At 45.8% G+C, this 25,649-nt stretch overlaps 1 protein-coding gene across 4 annotated transcripts; it reads right to left on the bottom strand.

Moving 5' to 3' along the window:
* Window positions 1-1,090: 1,090 nt before the first annotated feature.
* TAT (tyrosine aminotransferase) lies at window positions 1,091-25,140 on the bottom strand. Of its 4 annotated transcripts, XM_036390601.2 has the most exons (12): window positions 24,473-25,140; window positions 22,630-22,872; window positions 22,346-22,450; window positions 21,524-21,591; window positions 20,984-21,142; window positions 20,622-20,760; window positions 20,076-20,128; window positions 19,555-19,707; window positions 18,525-18,653; window positions 18,003-18,086; window positions 16,342-16,440; window positions 14,924-15,604 (listed from the first exon to the last, which is right to left on the bottom strand). In XM_036390601.2, exons 2-12 carry the CDS (start codon window positions 22,862-22,864, stop codon window positions 15,461-15,463), a joined length of 1,368 nt encoding a protein of 455 aa, XP_036246494.1. In that variant the 5' UTR covers window positions 22,865-22,872; window positions 24,473-25,140; the 3' UTR covers window positions 14,924-15,460. The 4 variants fall into 4 exon arrangements, with proteins under 4 accessions (XP_054372140.1, XP_036246493.1, XP_036246492.1 ...); XM_054516165.1 differs by lacking the exons at window positions 14,924-15,604; window positions 16,342-16,440 and adding an exon at window positions 1,091-3,339 and having other exon boundaries at window positions 18,003-18,052; XM_036390600.2 differs by lacking the exons at window positions 14,924-15,604; window positions 16,342-16,440; window positions 19,555-19,707; ... (5 more) ...; window positions 22,630-22,872; window positions 24,473-25,140 and adding an exon at window positions 1,091-3,339 and having other exon boundaries at window positions 18,525-18,615.
* Between the last annotated feature and the right edge of the window lie 509 nt (window positions 25,141-25,649).

Below are 25,649 nucleotides of genomic sequence, written 5' to 3'. Positions count from 1 at the left end.
GAGATTTTGAGGGATTTTTGTTGGGTTTTCTTTTCCTCCTCCAAAAAGTATTTTAAGTTATTTTTGCTCAAATCAAGACAACTTTACATTTTCATGTAACAAGACTGGCGGCAGACGTTGCTGTATCCAGAAAAAAAGAAAATCTTACAAATTGTTGTATACAGGAAACATACCTAAAGGACTGTAATAAAGACACACTGGAATCAACAATTCTGCATTTTCTCTGATTAAGCTTAGGAAGCAGAGGTGTAAGTAATTTTCAAAACAGTACATTAGGGAAATGCATCATATGTTACTTTTACCCAATTTTTTTACTGACTGGAAACACTGTGGAGGCTTTTATTCAGGTAAACACGTGGTACACAGAATTGCATCCACTGAAAACAAGTATTCATAATAAAACTTAAGCCACTCAAGCTGGCATTGGTTAATGTCAAGATAAGTAGCAATGTACCAAAAAGAATCTATTTTTGCTCAAAATCCAGCTGCTTAGCACTTAGAGGAGGAAGCTCTTTACTATAACTTCAGTAAGAATGGGCTTTTAGCTGCTTTTAGCTGAATATGTTAAGGTCTATTTTAAAGGGACTATAAAGAAAAACAGTGGCTCTGTGCTTCTGTTGCTTAGTGCAACTCCCACTTCTCTATGTCAGCTTGCCTGCCCAAAATTTGCATAAACACAGTGTAAAGGAGGATACCTTGCTTTCAGTGAACTTACTACCAGGAGGCCAATGCTGCCTGCTCAGCATGGATTTTGTCCTTCAACACAATCCCTAGTAATAAGACTATTATTTCCATAATACAATATCCCGCCCTTTTCAGGGATTAGGGGTTTAGCTCTAGGAATACAGATACCCGTATTGCTAAGGCAGTGAGTGTTCTGTGTTAAAGGGACTCTGCAGTTTACACATGGAAAAGGATATTCAGAAATAGGGATCTGTAGGCATTTCACTCCTCCCCAAATCTGGTAGCAAGTTTTTCTCCTTGTCTTCTGGAACACTTAAAACCAGGTGAAAACCATTCTGTTGTTCAGGTTTGAACTATATATTCCCATTGGAGGTGGGAGAATGGCACCTCCAATGGAGGCAGTGGAGAATGGCATCGACCATTAAATTTATTTTTTTGTGCTCCAAGACTAGAAATACTCTCACCAAATATTTCAATAGGAGAACTTCCCAATCTTCTCTTGGTTTCTTCAATCCACTCCCATTAACCTGTCTTCTCAGTTTTGGTATTTATGCCAATGAAATCTATGTCTTTACCTTGTCTTTAGGATCTCAACCTTAGCATGAATTCTTCTGCCACCCATGTGGACTGTGGGAATTCCCAGGAAAACAACTGTTCTTGGGTTTGAAAGCTAGAAGACAGAATTATTTCAGCTAAAAAATAAATGGATTCACATAATCACAGAAATGGTTTTCCACACGAAACCCAGGAGTTTTTATTTTCAGCATTAGCTGGTTTAATCCATTTTCCCATTATACAGTAAGTGAACACAAACATTTCCCCACCTTTGCCACCAAGGCTGGATACTCAGGCAAGTGGAGCAAATGGAGCAAAAGGAAAACTGGACTTGAAAATGCAACTATTAAAAAAAACCAAACAACAAAAAACAAAAAAAAAACAAACCACAAAAACAACCAAAACCCCAAGACCCACAAAACAAAAAACCCAACACAAAATCAAACCAAAGCCCAACATCTTTCCAGAAACCAAATGTCTGGTCATCCCTGCGTCTTTTCTGGCACTACGTATCCTGCATGGCAGCATGTCAAGCAATGTTTTCTTTATTCAGCTTCCTTTTATATTTCCTCCTCCTTGGCAGTGCAATTGCTCCATGTGGTTTCTCTAGTCTTCAGCTGTGGTCTGTGGGGGGTTTGAGCTTCTGCCATCTGGTCCTACTCCTTTGGCATTCTGTGTGCTCCAACCTAAACATAATTAATTTGGAAAACAAACTTGCATTACTTTAGCCTCCATTGTGGCTGTATCTCCAGGGGTCTTGGAGAGTGACCCTGTGCTGCTGAGAGCTCTCCTGAATGTAGTCAGGGTTCTTGTACCACTTGTTCTTGCATCCACGCATGCTCCTACACTTCTATGCCTGCACCTCTGTCCTCCTTGGCTCTAGTGAATAGTTCAGCACTCTGCAGCCTTCAGAAAGTAGATGCAGAGACCAGCTCTTCTGCCTTCAAAATTTGATACTCAGAGGAGTTCTGGGCAAACAAAAGATCCAGAGACATATTTTTCTGCTCTTCTTCAGACTGAACAAGCCGGTAGCCCAGCAAATCCATTGCATCTTTGCACACATTTTGCACTTTTTCTATTTTCTGGAAGGGAAGTGTGTTTCTCCAGGCCTGGGATACTCTCAGTGCATCTCTCGACCCAATATCAAAGGCCTGTGCTCCATCACCTTTTCCATGGGTGATGTTGTGGACCCACTTCTGAAGCTCTGGTGTGAAATGGAGTTCTGCAAACCTGTACATCTCAGCAGCCCTTGCTAGGGGGTCTCTGACAATGTCTTCATAGCGAACCAGCAGATACCGGTCTTTCAGGAAGCTTGGAGCAGCCTGACTTCCTGCCTTGTATATCTCAACGTGGCTTTTGCAGATTACCTGCATTGTGTTGTAGGGCCCCATTTCTCCCTTTGTCTTCCGAGACCCCACAACAATGTTACTGTCGCGTTTCAGGTCTGCCATTGTATTCTCTCGGGACCTGAACACAGCCCGAGGATCACGTACCAAGTGAATGATTTTGAGGTTCAGGGATGGATCGGTGAGAAGGGGATAGAGAACTTTCAGGTCAAAGAACCTAACTTCCTTGATGGCAACATGGCTATAGGTTTTACAAGCTTCCTCCACCTTGCTGAATGGGTACTTGCCACAGATGGTTTTGCAATTCCCTGCAGTGATTATGTCACTGCGACTGAATGAGTCACAGGCAGGTGGGGAGCACAAGGCTCGGCTAGTCTCCCACTGAAATAAATCAGACTTTTTCTTCTGGCTAGACATGTAAGCATCAAACACAGACATGTCACACAGAAAGACTGACCTGACTAAGTCCCGCACTGCCATGTGTAAGACTTTGGCACTGTTCTGGTACATCTTAACCCACACGTGCCATGCAGGCTCCATCAGGTAGAAGACACTGGGGTGCTGGCTGAAAATTTGTCCAGTGAAGGAGGATCCTGACCGCCAGGAGGAGAGAATGAGGATGTGGACAGGAGAAGGTTTTTCCTCCATATGGGCATCGTTGCTGCAGGGTAGGAAGTGGATAAGAAGGAAGGACAGAGCTACCAGAATCAGGAGCACCTGCACTCTTCTAGACTTCACCATGATTGCAGGGGACCTGCAGAGACAGAGGAAGTTCAGCATCACATGATGAAAAAGGCAAGATGTGGTACATCAGGCTCCTGTGCATCCCTCTGCAGGCACAAGATTTTTGAAAGCTGCCACACTACTAGTGACACTGTGACAACCACCACACAAGGTGTCTTTGCAAAGGACATAAGTACTGCAGGGCTGAAGGTTTTCTGCAGCAAAACCATTGTCTGTCAGGAAGCCACTCTAATACAGTCTTAGAAGATAGTGAAAAGCTTGTCTGTACTTTTATCAAAGTTTAACAGCTAGTTGAGTGCACTGAAGTTGGCACAGACAAATGTGTACTTAATGTGCATAATCCCTGCAAATGATCCTGGCAATTTTTATGAAGGAAAAATGCAAACCTTCCCTTTTTGCTGAGGTGTTCAGAATTCAACAGTTCCACATTTTACTTTTAAACACCTTACTCTGACTAATATTTACAATTATTTTTATGCCAAAATGCTGTAAACATACAACGTAGGTTTCCTTTTGTTTTGATTATACTCCTTTTGAAATTTCAGGAAACATTTATTGTCACCACACATTTATTGTTACCAAAGGAAGAAGCTTGGCACTGTAATAAATCCAAGAACAGTATCTCCACCAGACAGAGCTTTGTAGGCAATTTTGCTAGAAAGACCCATCTTTGTGTAGGCATGTTTAACTGCTTACCCGCCCCAATAACCCCCTTCTTAGCCTAACTCCTTTTTAAAGACTGTCACTTGCTATCCCTCCTTCCCAGCCCACTCATCCTATTGGTCTTTTATGAGAAGACATACAAAAGAATGTGCTAGTTGAACTCAAAGGTCTGCCCAAAGCTGGGTCCTTGTTTCATACACTAAACCTCTCTTCTGCCTGTGGAAGATGAACTGAATTATTGGAAAGTGTCTAAAAACTTACATGCCATTGGGGACATGGCATGAAAATACCACAGAAACAATTCATAACCTGAATACCAGCTGGCACAGTAATCTGGAGGAAATACACCACTGAAGATGAGATCTGAGGCAGAAAGAATTAATTAATTTTTTAAAAAATACATTAAAGGACACTTTGCCTATTACTCCTGGCTTGTGTGCTCTCTTTCTGTTACCCAGCTGTGCCTGACTGTGCCTCAAATACAGGTTGGGTATCCTGCAGCATGGGCTGCACCTGGGGACAGGCTCCTTGTGCAGCACTGAAGCCCAGGCAGGATGGAGTGCTTCCCATCACCATCTGCCAGGTTTGTCAGTTTAGCTGTGCCACAGGGGAGACAGACCTCTCTTGCTAGTGCAGCTGCTTTGTCTTTTCTAAGGTGAACTAAAACTGAAAAAACTTTTCTGTTTCCTAGTCATGGTCAGTCCTTCTGGATGATGCACAGCAAGACAGGACAGAGAGAGCAGGGCTTTTAGGGCAAGATGTTAATCCCATACAGAGCAGCATCCGAGCCCAGGCCCTTACAGCTTCATACACTCCTTTTGTGCGGTCCATATTACATGAGACCCAAGCAACTATTCCCATGCCGAGCAGCAGCCCCCCTACTCAAGCAGCAGAGGTATAAAATAACTCAGCTGCAATGCAGACATTGCCTCCCTACTACATGCTTGCCATGCCATCTGGGTCCACAGTAATTTTGAATGTTCCCAAAGTTTCCCTAACCTCCTCCTTATGGCCTACCTCAGTTTTCCTCTGCAGCAAAGCTTTCAGACTAATTTGCACAGGGGTGCCTCCTCTCATGATTTCAGTTCCTCTAGTACTGATGTTTTAGATTTTCACATACAGTCACTGCTGCTAACCAATGATGAGCAGTACTAATCTGTGCCTCCAAAATACATGCATAAACTGGCTTTTTTATCTTAGTAACCTGCTGTGCATTTGTGTTGAGCTTAGGGTTTATAAGGCAGCAATTATAATTTCTTGGAGTAAGGAAAATACCCAGCCTGATGGGTAATTCTGGTTGTTGCCACCAGGTGCTACCACAATATGAATTTTACTTTAGTAATGTCTGGCAAGGATGGGGCTGTGCATTTAGAGAGGGACCACATCATTCCTGTCTCCTGGACAAGAAGCCCTCTGATTCTTTTTGGTTACACAAATGGCCTGTAGTGTTCAGGTCTGACAAGGAGCTGAATCAGGTTGCTATTTGGACCAACCCTAGGAAGAGCTGCAAACAAAGACCGTTGTGAAAATAAGTGATATATCAGTTTCTTCCTTCCAAATGAATACAAGCAGTGTTTACCAAAAGTCCTGGCTTCCAAATGAACTTTGATGATATCACTTCCATCTGGCACCATTAATATTGTTATTCTAACTCCTGACAGAGTTCCTGGAATATAGCCAGAAGCTATTAATTGAGAAAAATTCTGTTGAGCAGACATGGCATGAAGGTAGATACACAGGCAGATTTAAAACCACAGAAATAGTTGTTTCTTTGGAAACCTACATGTGAATTTCCCGGGTATGAGAATGAAATCAGGTTTTTTTTCAGGAAACAAGAGTATACTTTTATCCCAGGGTGTGATAGCTGGATGTTCTATCAAAAGTGACTGCTTTTGATAGAAAGCAGCAGATGACCTCATGTGAGACCACAGTTTCAACAGCTTCTTCACTCATATAAGAAGCAGCAATAATTGTTGCCATCACAAGTCTGTTCCACAGAGCGTAGAAGGACTGAAGTGAATTGTGTGCCTGATGAAGAGGAAGGAAAGAGCAGCATCATACTATACTACATATCATACATTCCCTAATATGAGAGAAATACTAATTATATAACCTTATTTTTCACCACTGTATTTCTCAATCATGGCAGCTGGGATGTTTCTAAACTAAGGTCTTAAGCTTAACTACATTTTTTCTACAGCAAACATCCACAGTCACCAGTGATAGAATTAATTTCATATTGCAAAAGTGAAAATATGAAGTTCTCACAGAGCTGGCAAGTATAAGATCAGCCCAGAATAATTGAGACAATCTCAGCTGCAGAACAAGAAAAGCACACTGTTAGCAGTGTGTGTGCTAACAGAGAAGAGCCAAGATTTGGCTGAAAGCAGAAAGAAATGGAAGAATCTCAGGGCACAAAGGATGCAATATAGAAACTATCAAAAAGTACAACAATCCAGTGTCAACATGTTAATGTCTCCCACAGCAAAGGTATTAAAATACTGCCTGAGCAGCTTGTTCCAAAAAAAAAAAAAAAAAAAAGCAGAGACTTAGACTTTTCCAGAAACACATAGGGACCTTGGAAAAGCTTGAAACTGGCAAAGAGCAAGTGTTAAAGAAAGCAGCAAGCAGCCCAAGGGAAATGTACCCATGAAAAGCACTCAGCATTAGGCACCATATCCCCAGATTACAGGGAATTTATTGAATATGTGCATGTCTCTGGCAGGTGTGAGACAGTTACAGCCCAAAACCACCTTGTGCTGTGCAAACCAATGCTGAGTGTTCAGCCAGTCTGAGGGACTTCTCCAGACATGTACAGGCTCCCCACTGCTGTAGCGGCCCCAGTGTAGCAAAGAGGATCTGGCACCAGAGAAGCTCCTGTCACTGGTCTTTGATGGCACTGATGGTTGCTCACAGTTTTTTCAAATGCTGCTTCAATTTGGCCTGGTCGGTTTCTGCAGAATTAGAAGTCGTCTGCCCATTCAGGGGTGAGCAGCTGGCATGACTGTCACTAGTGGGAGAAGCTGAGCAAGGGCACTGAGAAATTACCCTCTAAGCCAGACCCACAGCTTCTGTCTGCAGAAAATTGTCACAATTTGCTGGCATCAAGAGCATCTACACTAGATACCAAGAAATGGTTGAAAATCTCACCTTAACAAGTCCTTGTGAAGCACCACCAGACCTGATTCAAGCAAAGTTGCCCTCACACACGTTCGCTGCTGTGGTACACACGCCTCCAGGCAGTCACACAAACAGTGCATTCATGCACAGGCGCTCTGTCTTCATGCTGGGGTCTCGTATACACGTGTACTTAGCTCCTACCTACACCTGTGCCTGCCCCTTCCCGTCCTCTTTGTGTACATCCCAGCTCTAAGACTGACTGCTCTACACTGCCCGCCTACTTTGACCAGCCTTAAACTAGAAAACTCCACCCTGCACTAAGCAAAAGGTACGGAAATGGCAGTTTCTTGCAGGGATGTGAATGACCAGGCGCTGCTAGTAAAGGAACAGGGCCAGAAAGTTCATGAAGGAGACTGAGAGATACTTTAAACTCCTATTACAAGCCCCAAAAAAGACTGCTGCCTGTAAGAGCAGGAACAGGGATGTCTGTAGCATGTCAGAGCAAAGGACAAACAAGTTGCAAAGAGGACCAGCTTGCCCACCATGAGTGCAGAGATAGGGCATACTTTCCTACTATTGCTCTGGCTGCTTGTCATGTCAGCAGATGCAGATTCACATGAAATCTTTTTTACTCTTCTCTATCTGTACCTTGCTTGAATTAAACATTTGTGGGCTGGGAAAGAAAACTGTGTGAAAGGAGAAGCTGTGAAAGGAGCAGCTGGACTTGGCCTGTTAATGATTCACAAGGGCACTGGAGTTGCAATGGGACTGTGCCAGGTAAGGTAGTGAAGCAGGGCAGCACTGGGCTCAAGAGAAATACTTACACACAGGGACAGTTGTTTTGGGTCATTCCTATTCTAGATCTCATAGATTCTGTCACACAGTCTGGAGACATCTAGACCTCTTAATGGTGTCCTCTTTGTGTTCCCAATGACCTCATTGCTGCTCTCAGGGCAAGGAGAGTATAGGAGACAGCAAAAGAAAAAATCTGGGCAAGGCTGGTGCTTCCAGCAGGAGGAACAATCTGAATGGGGCAGGTCATGTTCCCTTTCATTTGTTGCATTGCAAACACAGATGGTCAAGCCCTGGTAACCCTGGGCTGGGAAACAAGGTGAGAAGCTGGCAGTGGTCCAGGTAGGGCCCTGTGGAGGACCATGCAATGTTTGGTGCAATCTGGACTTCTGTTATGTGTTCCCATGCTCTGCACTGACACACAGGATTTACCTGTACGTCATTAGGTGTTAGAAAATCTTTGTAAAGACCACACCACTTGAGTGGCTCTTCCTGAAGGATTATTTCTCCCTGTCTAACAGTTGCAGAAAACAAAGATGGATCAAAACTTCTGTTCCAGCTGTATGTAGTTTGCCCAAGAAATGCTGATCCCTTGGCATCAATATGTAGGCTTTATGACAGCACTGAATACTACCGTGCAGTCATCTTGTCAAAGGGTTGAACAGATTTTTCTACTTGTATATATGCCATGTCCCAGTTATTTGTCTGGGCTTTCCACAGGGCATCCTCTGTAGTATGAGCAGTTGCACAGAGGAGGAGAATATGCTCTTCCTTGGATTTGAGATTTGGGAGGACAAACTAGTCTGGCACACTGTATTTCCTGAGACCTGCACATTGTGACACTTGAAGGACGAAACCTCTGGCTCCTGGAAACAAACAACACGCTCCCCATATGTCTAACTCAAAAGCTTTATGATGCAAAGCAGAAGCGTATGGGGTTGGAGTAATCCCAAGCACAAATACAGGCCATGTGGAAAATGGATTGATATCAGCTCTAAGAAGAAGGTCTTTGGGGGTGTTGGCGGACAAGAAGTTTCACATGAGGCAGCAATGTGTGCTAACAGCCCAGAAACCAGTCATGTTCTGGGCTGTGTGTCACCAACAGCATGGGCTGCAGGATGAAGGAGGAGATTCTTCCCCTCTACTCTGTTCTGGCAAGATCCCACCTGGAATACTGCATCCAGCTCTGGGCTCCTCAGCACAGGAAAAACAAAGGCCTGTTACAGTACGTCCAGGGAATTACACATTTCTATTTTCTACCCTCACTCTGTGGACTCAGAGACTAGTGATCTCTGTGAACTGCCCATGCAATCACACTCTGTATTTCTTACACCCTGAAGTGAGCAACATGTACTGTGCTCCCAAGCATGCATAAACAGATCACACCTGACCCAGTGCAGAAGCAAAAAAAGTAGGCTGAGGAGTAATGCAAATGGTGTAGACTAGAGTTTAACTCCACAGTGCTTACACTGGAGATGCCTCCCTACCTGAGAGCACGTTTTTGACAGCTGATAAGAGAGCCAGGCATACCTATGGCAGTGAAACCTGATTCAGCTCTAAGGCTTGACTAACCCCGTGCCCTGTCTTCTGCCATCATCTAGAGGAGATGCCTAGAGAAGAGAACAAGAAAAACATTTCCTCCCTGAAGCCAGGGATCTGGAGTACACGATTCACCTCTCTGAATGCAGATGTTAAAAATAAGCTAGTGAGTGATGCCCTGGAAAATCCTGTTTCTTTCTCTTGGCTGTGACAAGAGTGGAGAGTGTTGTCTGTCAGTAGACAGAAGCTGTCTAAAATTAGTTCAGATCAAGCTTGTCTTTGCATTTTATATCACCTAGACGTTTTTCTATTCACTTTTCCAGTCTTGTTTTGAACTTAAGATACTTTTGACAGCAACAGGATTTCCTGGTAATATGGGTACATTTAGCTGCATGTTGTGGGAACTACTTTCCTCTGCCATGGACCTACAATAAAAACTGTATTTGGTATAGTCACAATTTTTTAAATCAAGACACAGGAGTAATTTCTCCCTATTTGCAGGCTTCAACCTATAAAAGTCTTTAATATCTGCTGTTATATGCCCCGAAGAACACAACTCATACCAGGCTGATATGTAAAGCAGCTCATGGTAATCATGCTGCCAAAATCTCTATCACTTTCAGGTGTGTGATGGGATAGTTCACATTTTCTGCATCTCAAAGGTATGATGCTGGGGAGCCGCTGTAAGAGTCAATGCTGTGATTATGCATTAGTGAATGTTTCCCTTTCAAAGCAGAGGGATTTCAGTTGTTTTCTAGCTTACACTTCTGAAGCTGTAGAGGAAACTGAAAATTTATGGTTCTGCAATGTCACTGAGTATGACACAAAGCTGCAATGTTGCTGTTCACACAAGGGCCATGCATGGTCTCCTGTGCTGATCAGTGGATTTGAGTACTGCTATATTGTGGTTTGAAATGCACAGGAAAAACCCTGCTCATTGCAGTAAACAAACTTGACAGTAACCTATAAAAAAAAAAGTCTCTATGTCAATTTCTCATTACTTTCAATGGGATGAAGGCAACAGAACAGAATTCTGCTTTCAGAAAAGAGTCTTTTTTGGTAGGGATGCTGTATACAGTCACCCTGGTTGCTTTAGAAGTCATCATTCATAGAGGATGGAAAGAATGCAGCAGTGAGAGAAGCTGGAGAATGCATAGGAGCAGAGGTGCAATGCCTATGTTAAATTCCAGTCAGAGCAAGTTCTTTCTGAGCTAGAGCAGATGTTGCCCCATATGCCTTCCAGAACGACAAAAAATGAGACAAATTATTGATATGGTGTCCTATATGGCAGCAAGGACAGGCTGATGCGCCTGTGGCTTTTTTCTTGTGTTTGAAGTAAGTTTTAAAGTTATATTTTTATTTAGAGGCAGTTTGAGATAAATAGACTTGTCTGAATTGGCACACAAGAACCCAAAGTTGTGTCAGGCAAGAGCAAGGATAGTGGCTGACCTTCTCCCTCTCTTGCCCTTACACAGTTGCAGTATCATTTCTTGCCTTCATTGTAATGCAGCACTCTAATATCAAGTAGTGGGGGAACAGGAAAACACGAGAGAAAGAAGGAGGTCACATAATACTTAACCAACACATTACAGAAATGGGAAAAATAGTAAGAAAAAAATAAATCTATTCAACTTTTGAATTAATTTCACTGGTCAGCTTCTGCCTTCTTTATGTACATAGGCAGTCTAAAACTGGAAATCAGCACAGGAACTGAAGGGGGAGCAGAACAGCTAGTTTAGAGTGGAGAGAAACAACAGCAACAAACAGACCTGAAGCATGCATAGCCCATGCAATGCGCTGGAGTGCAGAAGACCCTGTGCTAGCACCAACTATTTCTGTCAGGTATCCAGGAAATAACTCATTCAGAGTCATTGACAACACCTCTTTGCTTTGGCAAAGCTTCAGGGAACACTGACCCAAGACAAATAAGGAAAACAAAGACAATGTATGACAAAGCAAAGGGCTGGTATTGATCTGGGCTCCCAGCACTGTAAGAGCCCATGCCAGACAGCCAAACCATGAGGAAGATTCCAGTGCTTCTGCCCTTCAGGGGGCTCTCCCCAGTGCTAGGGACCAAGGCTGAAGGCTAGTGTAGAACACACAGACTCAATCTTGTTGTGACTGGTTTTTAAGTTTAGCTGGCTTGGTAGGTGCCTTCTAGCTACTGGAACCCTGCTGAGGATGTGTCTTGTGTGGCTGTCCTGTCAATGGTATGACTTTGACCATGCTAAGCCTTCCTTCTCCTGCGGAGCTCCTCTACACTCTCACAGTCTGGTTTACAAAATCCCTCCCATTCACCTCGAGAAAGTACTGTCTCCCAGCCCACTGCTACTACCTCCTCTCACATCCACGGTCTCTTCCTGGCCACTTCTCATGCTTGTGGAAACCTGTGCCTCTGGTGGGTAATGCCACCAGAGCAGGTCAGCTCCTTTGGCCCCTGACAAAGCAGCATGCCCCAGGAGAACAAGGTTATGTGCTAGGCCTCACATAACAAAGTTTTTCACAGACACCTCCCCTTGGGCTTCCACTGCCATGCACTGCTCAGGCCTTACCTGAGCTCCCGGAAAGGCTGGGCTCTGATTCACCAGGGCCTCCACGATCATCCCCCAGACCGCTTCCTTGGAACCATCCTTGGTCCAAATCAGTGAAAACCACATCTTTCCACTGCTGGCCACAGCATGGCTACATGATGGTAGAGAACAGGCTAGTGTAGACAGGCTCTTGCAGCCAAAGGCCATGTCCCCAAGGCAGGAAGACCCTGAGGGACCTCCCCTTTGGTCTACAGACCAGCTGAAGGCAGTAAGGGCTACTGGAAGAGGGAGTGGGTGAGGCCAGTGCCAGGAGCCAGGCTACACTGAGATTCCTAAAACCTGGGGGAACTGATGATCTCATTGCTGGCAGGTGCAATTTATCCCAGCTTGCCTGCAGTGCCGGTTTCCCTGTCAGGCTTGAACCTACTGCCAGCCCCTTTGGAAGCTGTGGACTAGTACACTTAAAGCTGAGAAGTTCCTTAATTTCCCAAAGAGAGCCCTAGGCATGAGGCTGCCTCCTTGCCTAGGTCCCCATATCTGAAGTAAATCACCCTAATCCTAAACATGGCCAGCCCAGACAGCACAGAAAAGGGCAGACACACAATGCAAGCCTGTGCCAGGGTATAGCACTGCTGGTCCCCAGCTAAGACAGGGAGGATTGCTGTGGATGGGTGTGTGAGCCGGCACAGGCAGCATGCAGTAACAACCACAAAAACACAGATGAAATGCACAGTAAATTTATTTCCATTACCTCACCAACCAGGGAATCCTCAAAGCAGGACCCAGGCAGAGACATACAAACAGGGATGCCAGCACTGTGGAGTCTAGTCCATGCTCAAGGATCACCAAACCTGCTGTTTTCACATGTATATCAGGGATTATTGCAGGCACAGTTTACCATTGAGATTTGATCTTTACCACAGCAAAGCAGGAATGCCAAGCATGTTCAATAGGGTGGTTCTAAGTCTAGCACAGGCCTATGTTATATAAAGACAGATGTACCACTTACCAAACACACAAGACTAAACAGCAATTAGTATAATATATGTGGTTTTCTACACTTCACCTGCAAGACACTTGAGTGTATTTATAATCCTCCTTGCCAATCTTCCCTTATTTTCCCACAATCAGTTATAAGGCCACTGGGCAGCTCTGCTAAAGCTCTGCAGATCTTGTCTGAGCACCTCCAAAGAGCAGCTTCAGATCTGTCTTGACTTCTTCCTTGGTCTCAATGCTGCAGGGGTTTCCTTTGGCACAGAGTACCTCCAAACTCCAACTTAGGCTAGTTTGTATGGCTGGCAGGGTGCTCTAACCTATGTCCACACTGTGACGCAAAGCATCTGTGAGAATAATACCTGAAAAATGATACTAGCACATTTGTGGTTTAATGCTAGTTTGCTATTGCCTCAGAGAAAACCTAGGTGTGGTCAAAAGGATATGTTTACAAAAGATGACAATGGAGGATGTGGCTTTGAGAAATCAAGATATCCTGAGATTTATGATATATATATATGCCTATGTCTCTGGCTCTCTCAGCCTTCTCAGTCAAATGTGGCTGGGTCAAAAAGAAACAGGATTGTGTTAATTATTGCAGAATATTTGCATATTAACAGACATCTTTTTTTTTTTCTGAAAGAAAAGGGGTTCCTGAAGGAAGAGTGATCTCAAAGGATCAGCTTTCTCTAAAACCAGGATCGGTTTATTAGTAATGGGAATTAAAGCCACAGAACCTAAGGTACATGGAGAAGAGTTGAAGGAAGCAGATGGTACATGAAAGCTGTAGTAGGTTCAAGATGGCATAACAATGCAGCAACATCATGCTGTAAAGGTCTCCTGGTCCAACAGACCCTTCATACACCACCCTGCTTGTTACTTGTCAATGTCTTTTCTTAAGCGGTTCTGGTTATTCGGCTCTATTTGAAGGTCTAATGGCATGAAATCTCTGAAGCTGTGTACCATTCACTCATAGCCCCAGCTTTCCTCTCTTTTTGTTCTGGGATTGCTTTCTGTGAAAGGAAAAGATGTAGCATGGACACCCAGCTGATATGTCAAAGACTTTTCCATACACTGCTATCTTTCTCATTTAGCCCTCCCCTCTAATGGAGTACTGGTACCCAGACTTTGTACTGGGCAAGGTAAGGGGAGATAAAGAGACCATTATGGAACCTGGCAGGACTGGACAGGTGTAATCTAGAGCTGGCTCCGGTCACTGGGGAAGCAGGGTTGACCTGTGCATCCCAACCCTGTGGGAGGACACATGAACAGAGCTGCAGGTGGCAATGTAAAGCACTCCACAAGTTGCCTCTCTGATAGTTCCAGAAATGGAACATCTCACCTGAACATCTGACCAGAACACGTGTTGCAATGGGCATTATCATCTCCTCCCATTTCCACTGAATAAACAGACAACAGGCCACCAGTTCCTTATTACTTTATGGAGCTGACGTATTCAGCAATCAGTAACCCTGGTACCACTGGCATGTCACAAACACCACATATAGTATGAGCCGTGGGGTGCCACCCCATGATTCACCACTACAGCAGGAAAGGCATGCCAAGCCTTGAGTATTTAGGCATGGCTGGCAGCAGCAAGCACAGCACTCACTGCTCTGCTGGGGTCCACACTGGGGGAGGCTGTGAGGGCCAAGGAGAAGGTGCAGACATGACTGTTCTGTGGGGAGTGGACAGGCTGCCACAGCAAGCTGCCAACATCATCAGGGCAGGAGGGGCTGGCTCCAGTTGGTGTCAAGCTTTCAGGGCCCATCCTGCTCTAAGGGTTGGTGGGTTTCTTTGGGGGTCTGAATCACTCCCACCATATCCCCGCTGGCACACAGGATGGCTCTGGGCATGCAGGCACATGCCTGGTGCACTGCAATACCATGAGGTGAGCAAAGGTGACCGAAACAGTGACCAAGCCTAACCTAGCACAACAGTAGGACAGTGCAGGACTGCCATGTCAGAATTTTTATTAATAAAAAAGTTACAATAACTTACTCCCTTTATCACACAAAGGGCTCAGTATAAAGAGCTCTGGCCTCCTAAGGTAACACAGGGAAGTGAGAGGTGGGTACTTTTCTCTTATCCTCCAGGACAGCAGCCTTCTCCTGTCCCCAAGGGGAAGTGTGGCCAACACAGGAGCCACAGGCCAACTGGGCCCTTGCCACAGGGCCCAACCCAGGAACAACCTTTTGCCCCTGCTTGCAGCTGGTTCACAGGTAGCACAGACCAACACAGGGCACAGATGCTGAGTCTACAGAGACATGGGGGACTGGAAGCAAGAGGATGTGCAAGCTCTAGTGGAGGAGGAGAGAGAAGTGTCTTTCTCTTTCCATAATGCTGGGTCATCTGTGGAGCACAAAAAGTGAAGCAACAGGACAGTGGCTGCTTACAGGCAGGGAGAGGTGGGGCTGGCTGGAAGCAGCCTTGCCTGCCCAGCTGCTGCCTCATACAAGGTCTAGCCTGACAGAGGCAGGGGGCCAGCTGTAGCTACTTGTCACACTCCAGATCCTGGGCCCCCTCAGCACCCTGGTAGTGCATCTCACAGAACTCCTGAATGCGACTGCAGGCCTCCAAGATCATCTCCTCAGGCACGGTGGTCACTACGCGGAAGAAGTTTGGGTACTCAAAGCACTGAAATGAGAAAAGATGAAGCTGGCAGATTACCTGGGATAGTGCCAGTTTTAGAGCCCTGCCTTGGCACCATGAGCTGCATCAGCACATGAATACAGCCAGTGTAGAAGAGGAGGGCTTGGTTCTTGGTGCCTTAGACCGTTTTTCCTGTTCCAAGCAAATCTCCCATCTCCATCAGTCTAGACATGATGCTGTGAGGGGGACAGGCCAGAGGAACTCTGTGTGAACTGTGCAGACCAGACTGTGCAGGGAATGGGCTGAAAGGAGTTAGCGAAGGAGAGGGCTGGAGAATATTTAAGGCCCTGTCCATATTCAATGCTGGAAGTGAATGCAAGGCACAGATGTTCTCAGCCTTCCCTGTGTCTGGAGGGGTGAAGGACTGGAAACAGACTGAGGAAAGGAACACAGGTGGGAGCACTCCTCTGAGGGAGCACCTTCAGCAAGGAAGTGTGGGGTATATGGATTTCAGGGATACAGCTCTGCCAGGCTGAGAAATACTGGGCAAGTCTGGAGTTGGGAAGATCCTGGCAGCCTGACTGAGGGCTGTCAGAGAGCCAGAGACTGCCACACATAGCACGGGTCGCTGACAGCAAGCTCCTACACACTATTACATTACTATGGACACTTGCATACACAACTCCCAGCTTGTCCTCAGAGCTCAGGAATGCAAACCCCTACAGTTTCTCCCACCCTGCTTTAACCTTGCAGCTCCTTGGGGCTCTCAGTGTTAGGCTCACCGTGGCTGGCAAGCAGAACACAGACTGCTCCGAGATGAGTCGCTCAGTGAACTCCACATCATTCTCAAACTCCGGAAAATGCTCCATCTCTATCTCAACCTGCAGCAGAGGGATGTAACATGGCAATCAAGGGCACCAAAACTATCTACAGTGTCCTTGTTTACACATATGGCCCAGTGACTTCCCAGTCAAGAGCAACTGTCTGCCCTCAATTTTTGCTTAGGATTTGGGCTGCCTGGGATGCAAGAGAGAAACATATAAAAAAACCAAAACCTGGGCTTCTGAAAAAGCCTTCATTAACTACCTAAAGATGGAATTTCAGTTAATGCTGCTTCAATTAAAAAAAAAAAAAAAAAACTGATAGAAAAGACATGGTAACCAATTAGAAGTAAAAAGGAATAAATAAGACATCGAGACAAAGCTTGGTAGAGAACTCAATATGCATTAATAATCCTGTCATGAAAGAAAAAAAACTAATGCTTTGGTTTAAAATAAAAAGAAATATAGCAAGGTCTAGAATATTATGAACAAAATAAATCCGTGTAGGATGATATAATTGGTAAAATGACATGAAAATGGTAAAATCTTCAATAAATATTTCTTTTTTGTATTTGGAAATAAGGCAGCTGTCCGTCTCTTACATAAAGACAGTGCTATTCTGGCCATTTGTTTATAGAATCCCAGAATGGTTTGGATTGGAAGGGACCTTTAAGCTCATTTAGTTCAATGCTTCCACTACGGGCACGGCTGCCACCCACTAGATCAGCTTGTTCAGGGCCTCATCCAGACTGACCTTTACAACCAAAGAAGATTTTTAAAATCTCATGAAAATATTCTTAAACAGGTAATTTGAGAGATACTTTGCATACATAAGTTCTGAAAGAGCTAGTAGAAAATAAAAATAAACACGTGATTTAATTAGAAATAGATGGCCAGCCACTGCAGAAATACAATAAATGTGAAAGAATCTGAGAGCTGTGCCTCTACCTAAAAAGCATAAGCAAAATGACCTGTGTAGCTCTGAGTAAAATTTGAAACAGGGTCAAGTGATAAGGATTTTTCTATAGAAATGAGTGAGACATATACTGCAGTATTGTCCAGTTCTGAGTCCACATTTTAAGAGTGAATGAAAAACTGGAGACATTATGAAATGGAACAAAATAAAAGGAAAAAAAATTCAAATGTGTCAAAGTGTCATAAATTTCTCAATTGAGCTTGATGAGATGAAAAAGGAAATTTCAGCAATTTATGAACTTTAAAGCAAACAGGCATAGGAAAAGGCAGAAGAAAAGGCAACACCACAGGCAGAAGACAGGCATGCTAGTATGAAGAAGGCTTCATCTTCTACAGGAGGTATGATATTCTGCCTTGTTTTATAATAGGGGCTTCTAATTGCCAGCAGGCTTCATATCCAGGTGAAACAGCCTTGTCTTGAAAAGTCATGGAGTTCTGTGCGGAAGCAAGTGGGTTAAGTGCACTGGCCTCTGCTCTGTGAGCAGTGAACAGCATATCCTGGCCTTCTAAGGTGACCAGGGATGCATTTACTGCACAAGGCAATTTGAAAATGCACACTAATGGAGACCTGGTGGCAAGTACCAATCTGAAACATTGACTAGCTCTGGCAACCAGACCTAGTGTGAGTGTTGGCAATCCTCACTTACCATAAGGTACATGGCTCCAGCAGGCCTGACAGGCTGAAGGCCAGGGATAGCTGATAAGGCAGCATAACAAAGGTCAGCATTAGACTGAAAAGCAAGAAGGAGAAATTTCAAAACAGGATAAATTCCAGAAAACAGGTAAATGATTGGAAGCCAAACTCTGGACTGGGACTATGAACAGGTTTGCCTACTGTAAATAAAGGGACAACAAATGCAAACAGTATGGGAGATCATGGCCTTGAGTGCAGCAGGTGTTACTGAGCTGAGCTCAGAAAGTCAGTGCCAAACTCCATCCCCTGATGGCAGCTACAGCTGCAGAGGTAGGCTGCCTGAACATTATCACAGTCATTATTTATGCCCATTACAATGTCTCCTGCTGGAATTTGATCTGTTGGGTCATCCTAATCACAGACAAAACTCACCTCCAAGTGGGGAGGAGGAGAGGAAGAATGATGAACTAGAGAGAAAGGACTCCCTCCAAACAATTTGTGAACAGCCCTTCTTGATCTATAACAGCCCGTTTACCTTGAGGATGCTTAGGGTGTTGTGATAGAACTCAGGTGGTGTTCGGTGCAAGATACGCTCCAGTGCTCCTTGGACAATTGTACAGGGTCCTAGGATCCTCTGACTCAGTCTTAGAAGGCCGTCCCTGATCTGAGAAAACATAGCTTTTGCAGCTTAGATGATGCTTCCCTAAAGGAAAGGAACAGCTCCAAGGCTCACTTCCTGTATTTCTACAGCTGTTCACACCCTTCTCTTCAGTGAGCATACAAAGTACTAAAGAACATTTGTTTGACTATATGCCAGGTTTAGCAGACTATTTACAGTGTCATTCTCTGTCCCTCCATTGCAGATTGAAATGCCAACAGAGACAACTTTTGGAGCTTCCCAATCTGACTCAAACCAGGCTGGAATATAGATAATACAAATAAAGCCAGAGCTGTTCCAAATACAACTTTGCATTTCTCTTTGGTTTGTGCCCACAATCCACACTTTCAAAGCCAGGTAAGGACAATCAATATTAGCTTTTCTGCTCACTCATTTGGTCCTCTCTTCTCCCTCTTCCTCTGCAGAGAGCCTTCTAGGTGGAAAGGTCACTGCAGTAGATGGTTGTCCTTGTAACACTGCTGAAAAATAGCCAGATAAAGTACTGGCAGCACTGCAAGGTGCTTTGTTCTTACTTTTAAGAGAAACCATGTAAGACCACATAGACACCACACATGGACTCCACATGCCTGATAAGCCATGCAATACTTTCAGTGCACACTGGAGCTCTCTGAGAAGTTAGAAGCACAGAAAAAGGACAAGGCATATATTAATGAGCAGCAGAGACAGAGTGAGTTACAGTGTAGATGTGGGTAGAAGACCATGTCTGGGAGCAGATGCAGTAAGGAAGGGACATGAAAGAGGGGCAGAAAAGCAGGTAAGCACGATTGGGTGACACCTACATGAGAGCAAAAGAGCAGTACCTGCCTGTATCAGTTAAAGACCTGGTGATCCACATACTGAAGACTCTGCAAGTCTGTTGCCATGACAGCAACACATTGGTTCTCACCTCATTACCAAAGATGTCTCTCCTGTCATGAATTAGGATCCAGCCCATCCGCCAGCCAGGGACTAGCCATCGCTTTGCCAAGCCACCGCAGGACAAGACTGGCACATTGGTGCTGAGAGTTGCAATGGGTTCATACTTGCAGTCAGCGAATACCTATGACCAGAGACTGTGTTAGGGCTGTCCCTGCCTCCTACTGTGAGCATGGGTGTGAGCATGAGGCTTAGCAAGAAGGGATGCAGGGAAGCAATGGGAAACCAATGGTGAAAACTCACAGCTTCAAAGTATGAACATGGTAAGTGCACAGGCATAAAAGCAAGCTGTTCGGGAAGTGGAAGGGAGCTGGACATGAGAGGTTCCCCTAAGACTGTGCCCCAAAGGACTGGGAGCTCCAGGCATGGACCCAGGCTCAGGGAAGTGGAGCTGTCCCTCACCTCTAGAGACCCGGCTGCCAAGGCCAAGGATTAGTACATCAAAAGGGACAGGCAGCATTGCGAGTGGAAAGGACTGTAGGGTATGCTCACCATGTCTCCGTAGATCTCATCAGCCAGGATGGGCACACACTGTCTTGATGCCACTGTGGAAGAGAGGGCATTCAGCCTGGCCACCTGCATCCTCCATGGGAACAGACTTGCCCTTTGCTGCAAAGCCTGGCAGAGCTCTGAGGGAAGCTCTGTCTCAGGGCACAGGGTCCCTATCTTCCTCCTACAGACTGTTCATTTGGAGAGCCTGACCATGGAGATCCCTGCCCTGACTGAGCCTAGTTGTGCTCCAGTTGGTGGGGAGTGGCAGCAAAGCACAGGGCTCCTGTGAACACCCCCAGTGCAGAGCCAGAGGGGAGAAATGAGCAGTCCAAGTCACACAGAGCTCTTGAGGAAGACACATGATCTGCATGTTCTTGCCTAGATAAGACAGCACCTCCACACTGAGCAAGCCCTCATTCCTGAGGTGGAGTCAGTCAGAAGCAAAGCCTTTGGCCATGGTGCTGCAGTGATTGAGACACGAGCAATGGGGGCAGACACGAGACTGCAACCATGCCCCAGGCCCCAGAAACACACAGGCAGGCTCACCTGCCAGGATCTCCTGGAGGTGGCTCTTGCTGAACACAGAGCCACAGGGGTTTGATGGGTTGTTCACAATGAGGCAAGCTGTTTTCTCATCCACCAAAGACTCCAAGTGCTCCAAATCAATTTCCCAGGCCTTCTCTGGCTAGTGAAGTGAAGAGAAAGGGAAGTAAAAGCTGAGGAACTGGACTTGCCACACAAGGTCAGTTGTGCCAGGGCACCCAGGTGACTCATGTCACCTTCCCTTGCCACACAAGGTCAGGTGTGCCAGGGTACCTAGGGTTACTCTGCCACTTCCCAGGCAGAGCCAGGGTATTTCTGAGAGGAGAAATGTCAGGGCTGCCCCTTCCAGGCCTGCCACTACTTACCAAGAGATTATAGAGTTTGACCTCTATCCCCAAAGACAATGCCAGAGTCTTGTAGAGGGAGAAGCCAGGCCGTGGCACCAGAATGTTCTGGCCTGGGTTGGCCAGCACTGCCAAGGCAAGCTCTATGGCCTGGCTGCAGCCACTTGTTAAGATGACATCCTGCAAAGAGCACAGAGAGGTCAGTGGGAAGCACAACCACTCTGAAGTACTCCAGACACACAGGAGTGACCTAACATCCAGGCTCAGCTCTGCCAGGGAAAGCTGCTCAGCCAAAAAAGACAGTGCCAAGGCCTGACTGAAAGCAGGGAAACTTCAGCTGGTGAAAAGAAAAATCTCCTCCTGGGGAGGGTGGAGGTGAAGGGCTCCAGGAAGGGATGAGAGCAGCAGGAGGCCACCTTGGGACAAGGTGATTTGACTAGCCTTTAGTCCCATAACTGGGCAGGCAGGGAGAGCTGGGGTAGGGCCCCCATGCCCCATGGTCTGCAGGCAGCAGCACCCTGTCTGCACTGCACTGGGAGTGCCTTGGCTGGGCACCAGTACCTGGGCCTTCAGTGGTGCCTCCGGGCAGTTGTAGTATGCAGCCACAGCTTCCCGGCAGGAATGGTAGCCTGAGGAAAGATGAGTCAGACATGGAAAGGAGGTTTTTACAGATTCTTTCCTTCTTGTTACCAGTACTGTTTTTTTCTTCTTACCAGTACAAGGCTCACAGCTGCTGCCCAGCTGGGGAAAGGCCATTTGGTGGCAGAGACTGTCCTACCTCAGGCCAAGCACCATGCAGCCCCAAGGCTGGGCCAGGATGGCCAAGAGCAGGGAGAAACCTTGGGCAGGGAGGCAAATTCAGACCCCAGTATGTCCCAGGGACAGAACTGACAGGAGCAGAGTGGAAGGTAGCCAGAGAGTTTTCTGAGCCAGAGGCTTTCATTGTTTAGTGATGCCACTCTATGCCAGATCTATGCTCTGTACATGCTTTTGGCACTAACTTCAAATAAGGCTCATGGTGTCAGTGAAGTCAGGGAGCCCAAGAGAACTCCTGGTTAAGGCAGATCAGAAAGGAGCTTGGCTATAACCCATGGCAGGGACACACAGTACCCAAGCTCTTCTAGGTTCTTGATATCCTGTCTGCCCCAATGGCTGGGGCAGCAAACAGCTTCTGCAGGATCTCCAGGCCTCAAACAACCCACACAGGAGAGAGCACACAGGTGTATCTGGGGGATACACATACCTGTGTGTTCATGTGACTGTGGTGAGGACAGCTGTAGGGTGCTAATGGAAAGATGTCTGTGGGCTCCATATACCTACTGGGGGATAGGACCTGGCATATGACTTCATCCAACTCTCACAGGATGAGCTTTGTCAACTTACCAACAGATGGAGCATAACCATTGTACTGTCCTGAGTCCAAAACCTCCTTCACAGCCCGTGTGACCTCATCATTTGTGGGAAGGTTTCCAAAGACCGTCGGGTCTCCTTTTCAAAGATTGAAAAAACAGTAAAGTTCTCGCTGATCTGTGACAGGCACAGAGCTGTGTGGTTGTCTGACCTATCCCTTGGTGTTCACACAAACTTTGTGCTTGAGAGCCCTGTCATCTGTCAGCCACACAGTTGATCCAAATACCTGGAGGCTTCAGCCACAGGACTATGCTCACCTAAGGATAAGGAGATCATGGCTTTCTTTGGGTTGGGTTCCACCTTCATGCTGTCTACAATGGCTCGGATGGGATTGAAAGTCTTCTTTGACATTTCAGAAGCCCTGACAGCCCATCTTGGCTTCCGACCCTTCACCTTCCCTGGTGATATGGTGTTCCCAGTGTTCTTGAGATGAACATCTAACACAGGGGCATGATCTCCGTGGCCATTCACTTGGATCAGGTACGAGTCCATCCTGAGAGCTGTCAGTGCAAAGTGAATTTCCTGGGTTTAGTTAACACATGTCAAACAAGGAATCTTGTCTGGAGATGCATTTGGGGATGCAGCCCATAAGTAAAACTTCCAAAAGCCGTAGACACTACTTACTGCCTATGGACAACGCAGCAGCAGCAAGTAGGGCCCTATTTGGTGCTAGGATGTAGTGAAACCCCATGCATAAGTGAGAGAGCAATACAGTGGGAAAGATTAAGGCACTTCTGTGTGTTAGCTGTACCTGTGCCTAGCATGTGCCTCCTGCACTGAGGAGGAAAAAGCCCTGCTAAAGCCAGAAGCCAAGAATTAGCAGCATGTTGTAGTCACTGCATGACTGCAGATTCAATAGTCCACTGACAGAAGGACCAGGTCACCCACAGCTATCAACTTGTACACCTCAACCTGCAAACACAAGGGCTGGCCCACTATGTGTGTTCATATGCAGTATGATCCTCCAGTCTACAGACAGAAATGCAGCACTACAAATCAAATATCAGATGCCAAGAAGGTAGTTCTTCTTCAATGTTATCAGGATGCACTGGGCAGTGGCAGGATAGAGGTTAGACACTTACTTCTGTCAGCGGAGAACAGCCCAGCCCAGAGAGCCTAGAGCAAAAGGCAATGCTTAGGAAATGGAGCAAGACTGGTATGGCCAAGAGGGAAATCCAGGAGGCAGTGCCCCAAAGAGTCTGTAGTTCAACCTGAGTAAAAAGCAAGGCACAGCAGAGGACAGCTGCCTCCAAGGCCCAAAAATGGACACAAAAGCGACTTACACATCCCAGCATGTTATACCCAGAACACAAGCTAGATCAGGCAGAAAAAGCCTAACTTACAAACTGATGATGACTCAGGGATTTCCACCTGCAGCTCAGGGATGGGCCACAGAAGAGGCAGACCTCCTGAGCCACAAAGTCTGTTCTTCCTAATACTGGCACACTCCCTTGTAATCCTGCCACAAACTGCTTATGCTTCCTATTCTGTCCTATTTCTCTGCTCCACTGAAAAGCAAGTCAGTAAACAGTGGCCCTTTCCTGATGGTAGTTGCATAGCCCCACACTCGCAGATAGAGCACAGCTTCCCCTTCCTTGATGCAGAGACTGAGCCAGGAGGGCTGTAGTGTTACTTGGTTCAGACAGGATTTGCTATCTGAACAAATTTCTCACTGTTTCAGTGAAGTTTGCACCTAGAGATGCCCCATGCTGCTGCAGTTACTCTACCAGCAATGCATTATTAGGCCATTTATAACAACCCAGGCTGATCTAACAGGGTCACAAAGCAAGACTTCAGCTTTTCTGCTGAAACCTTCTGCATTTCCTTTCCACCAGAAGAAAGTCAGGTGAAGAAATATCCAGCAGGGCTGCACAAAAAACTGAGTCTAGAAATGAGCCACATATCTCAATTCGACAGCTGGGCTGTGTCCCAAATACACAGTCTATCCTAGCAGAGCCCTTACACCACCCTGAAATATGGCTCTTCTAGAAAGGGGAACTGTAGACACAGGCACAATAGATACCTTCAGTGTAGGCAGCCAGGGAAGAACTCCCCACTACCCACCTGAAAGAAACAAGGCACCAGAACACAGCACCTTACCTTCTACAGCACAGACAGGAAGACACCAACAAGCCTGGGGGTCCAGTCCCTAGTTTTCATCCAGGACAAATCCCCTTGAGAGGAAAGTCCTGTGAATTTTTGCCCATGAAATAATCCCCAAAACTGGGCGTTGAGACTGAATCATTTAGCCATTGGCCCACAGAGAGGGCTGCTCTCTCCACCCAAAAATGACCTCTCCTCCCCTTTGCAATTGTAGTCACTTCAAACACCTGGAACATGGCTCTGCATTAACTCTTTCTGGAGGCAGCCTAAGGACACAGCTTGGCTTTCTGGCATGCCTAGGCTGCCATCCTTTGTCACCACTTTCCTCGGTCTGCAAACACTGCTGGGGGCAAATCTGCAGAGTCCAGGTATTCCAGCACTAGCACCTTGTAAATCACTGAGAGTGGATTGATGGACCGTAAAGCTTGAGGACACCATCAGTCTGTCCTGACCTAAGAATTTCTGGGATCCCAGCGCACCAGCTGACAAACACCAGTTTGTGGCTTCATTACAATTGATTACAATTGGAAGGTATCTTCCTCAATAAACTAAAGGGAAGAAAGCATTTCCCTAGCCAGTGCTTTGGAGGCACCAGGACCTGAAGGATTAAAGTAAGCTCAAGTTGTCATTGGTTTGGAGGGGTTTTTTTTGTTTTTGTTTTTTTTTTTTTTGTTTTGTTTTGTTTTGTTTTTTGGTGTTTTTTTTTTTTTGTTGTTGTTTTTTTTTTTTTGTTTTGTTTTTTGTGGTTTTTTTGGTTTTTTTTTTGTTTTTTTTTTGTTGGTTTGGTTTTTTTCGTTTTTTTTTTTGGTTGCTGCAAGACCCAAGTAAACTCATAATTCTGGCAGCCAGCAGAAATTAGGCAATTCTTCCCTCTTTGATGGTATTGCAAACCACAGATGATACCATTCCCAGAAGGCCACTTTTGCTAAGTGATGTGAACCTATGACTTCCTGCCTCAATTCCTCCATGGCTAGGATAAATCAGAGACATCTGCACTCTTCCTTACCTTTCAAGGGCTGCTCCAAGTCTTCCCGTATTGCCATGGCAGCAAATGGCCAGAGACTGAAGAGTTGCTCAGGGACAAGAGGGACTTGCCAACCTTCGAGCAAACACACTGCTGATGCCTTCAGTGCAGAGGCCAGTGGTCACTGTGTATTTTACCTGTTTATACCTG

This window comes from Molothrus ater, chromosome 12 (assembly GCF_012460135.2).
Source record: "Molothrus ater isolate BHLD 08-10-18 breed brown headed cowbird chromosome 12, BPBGC_Mater_1.1, whole genome shotgun sequence".
Taxonomy (NCBI): domain Eukaryota; kingdom Metazoa; phylum Chordata; class Aves; order Passeriformes; family Icteridae; genus Molothrus; species Molothrus ater.
Note: the sequence above shows the minus strand (reverse complement) of the source record. Positions and strands in the feature narration are given on the sequence as shown.

What these genes read in the sequence shown, in the direction of transcription:
- TAT (XM_054516165.1), bottom strand. Translation starts at nt 22,864, where the DNA reads ATGGACTCGTACCTGATCCAAGTGAATGGCCACGGAGATCATGCCCCT. An exon ending in TGGTTATGCTCCATCTGTTG is followed by an intron (nt 21,592 to 22,345) that starts GTAAGTTGACAA and finishes ATCTTTCCTCAG; the next exon opens with GCTACCATTCCTGCCGGGAA. An exon ending in ATGAGATCTACGGAGACATG is followed by an intron (nt 19,708 to 20,075) that starts GTGAGCATACCC and finishes CTCTGGTCATAG; the next exon opens with GTATTCGCTGACTGCAAGTA.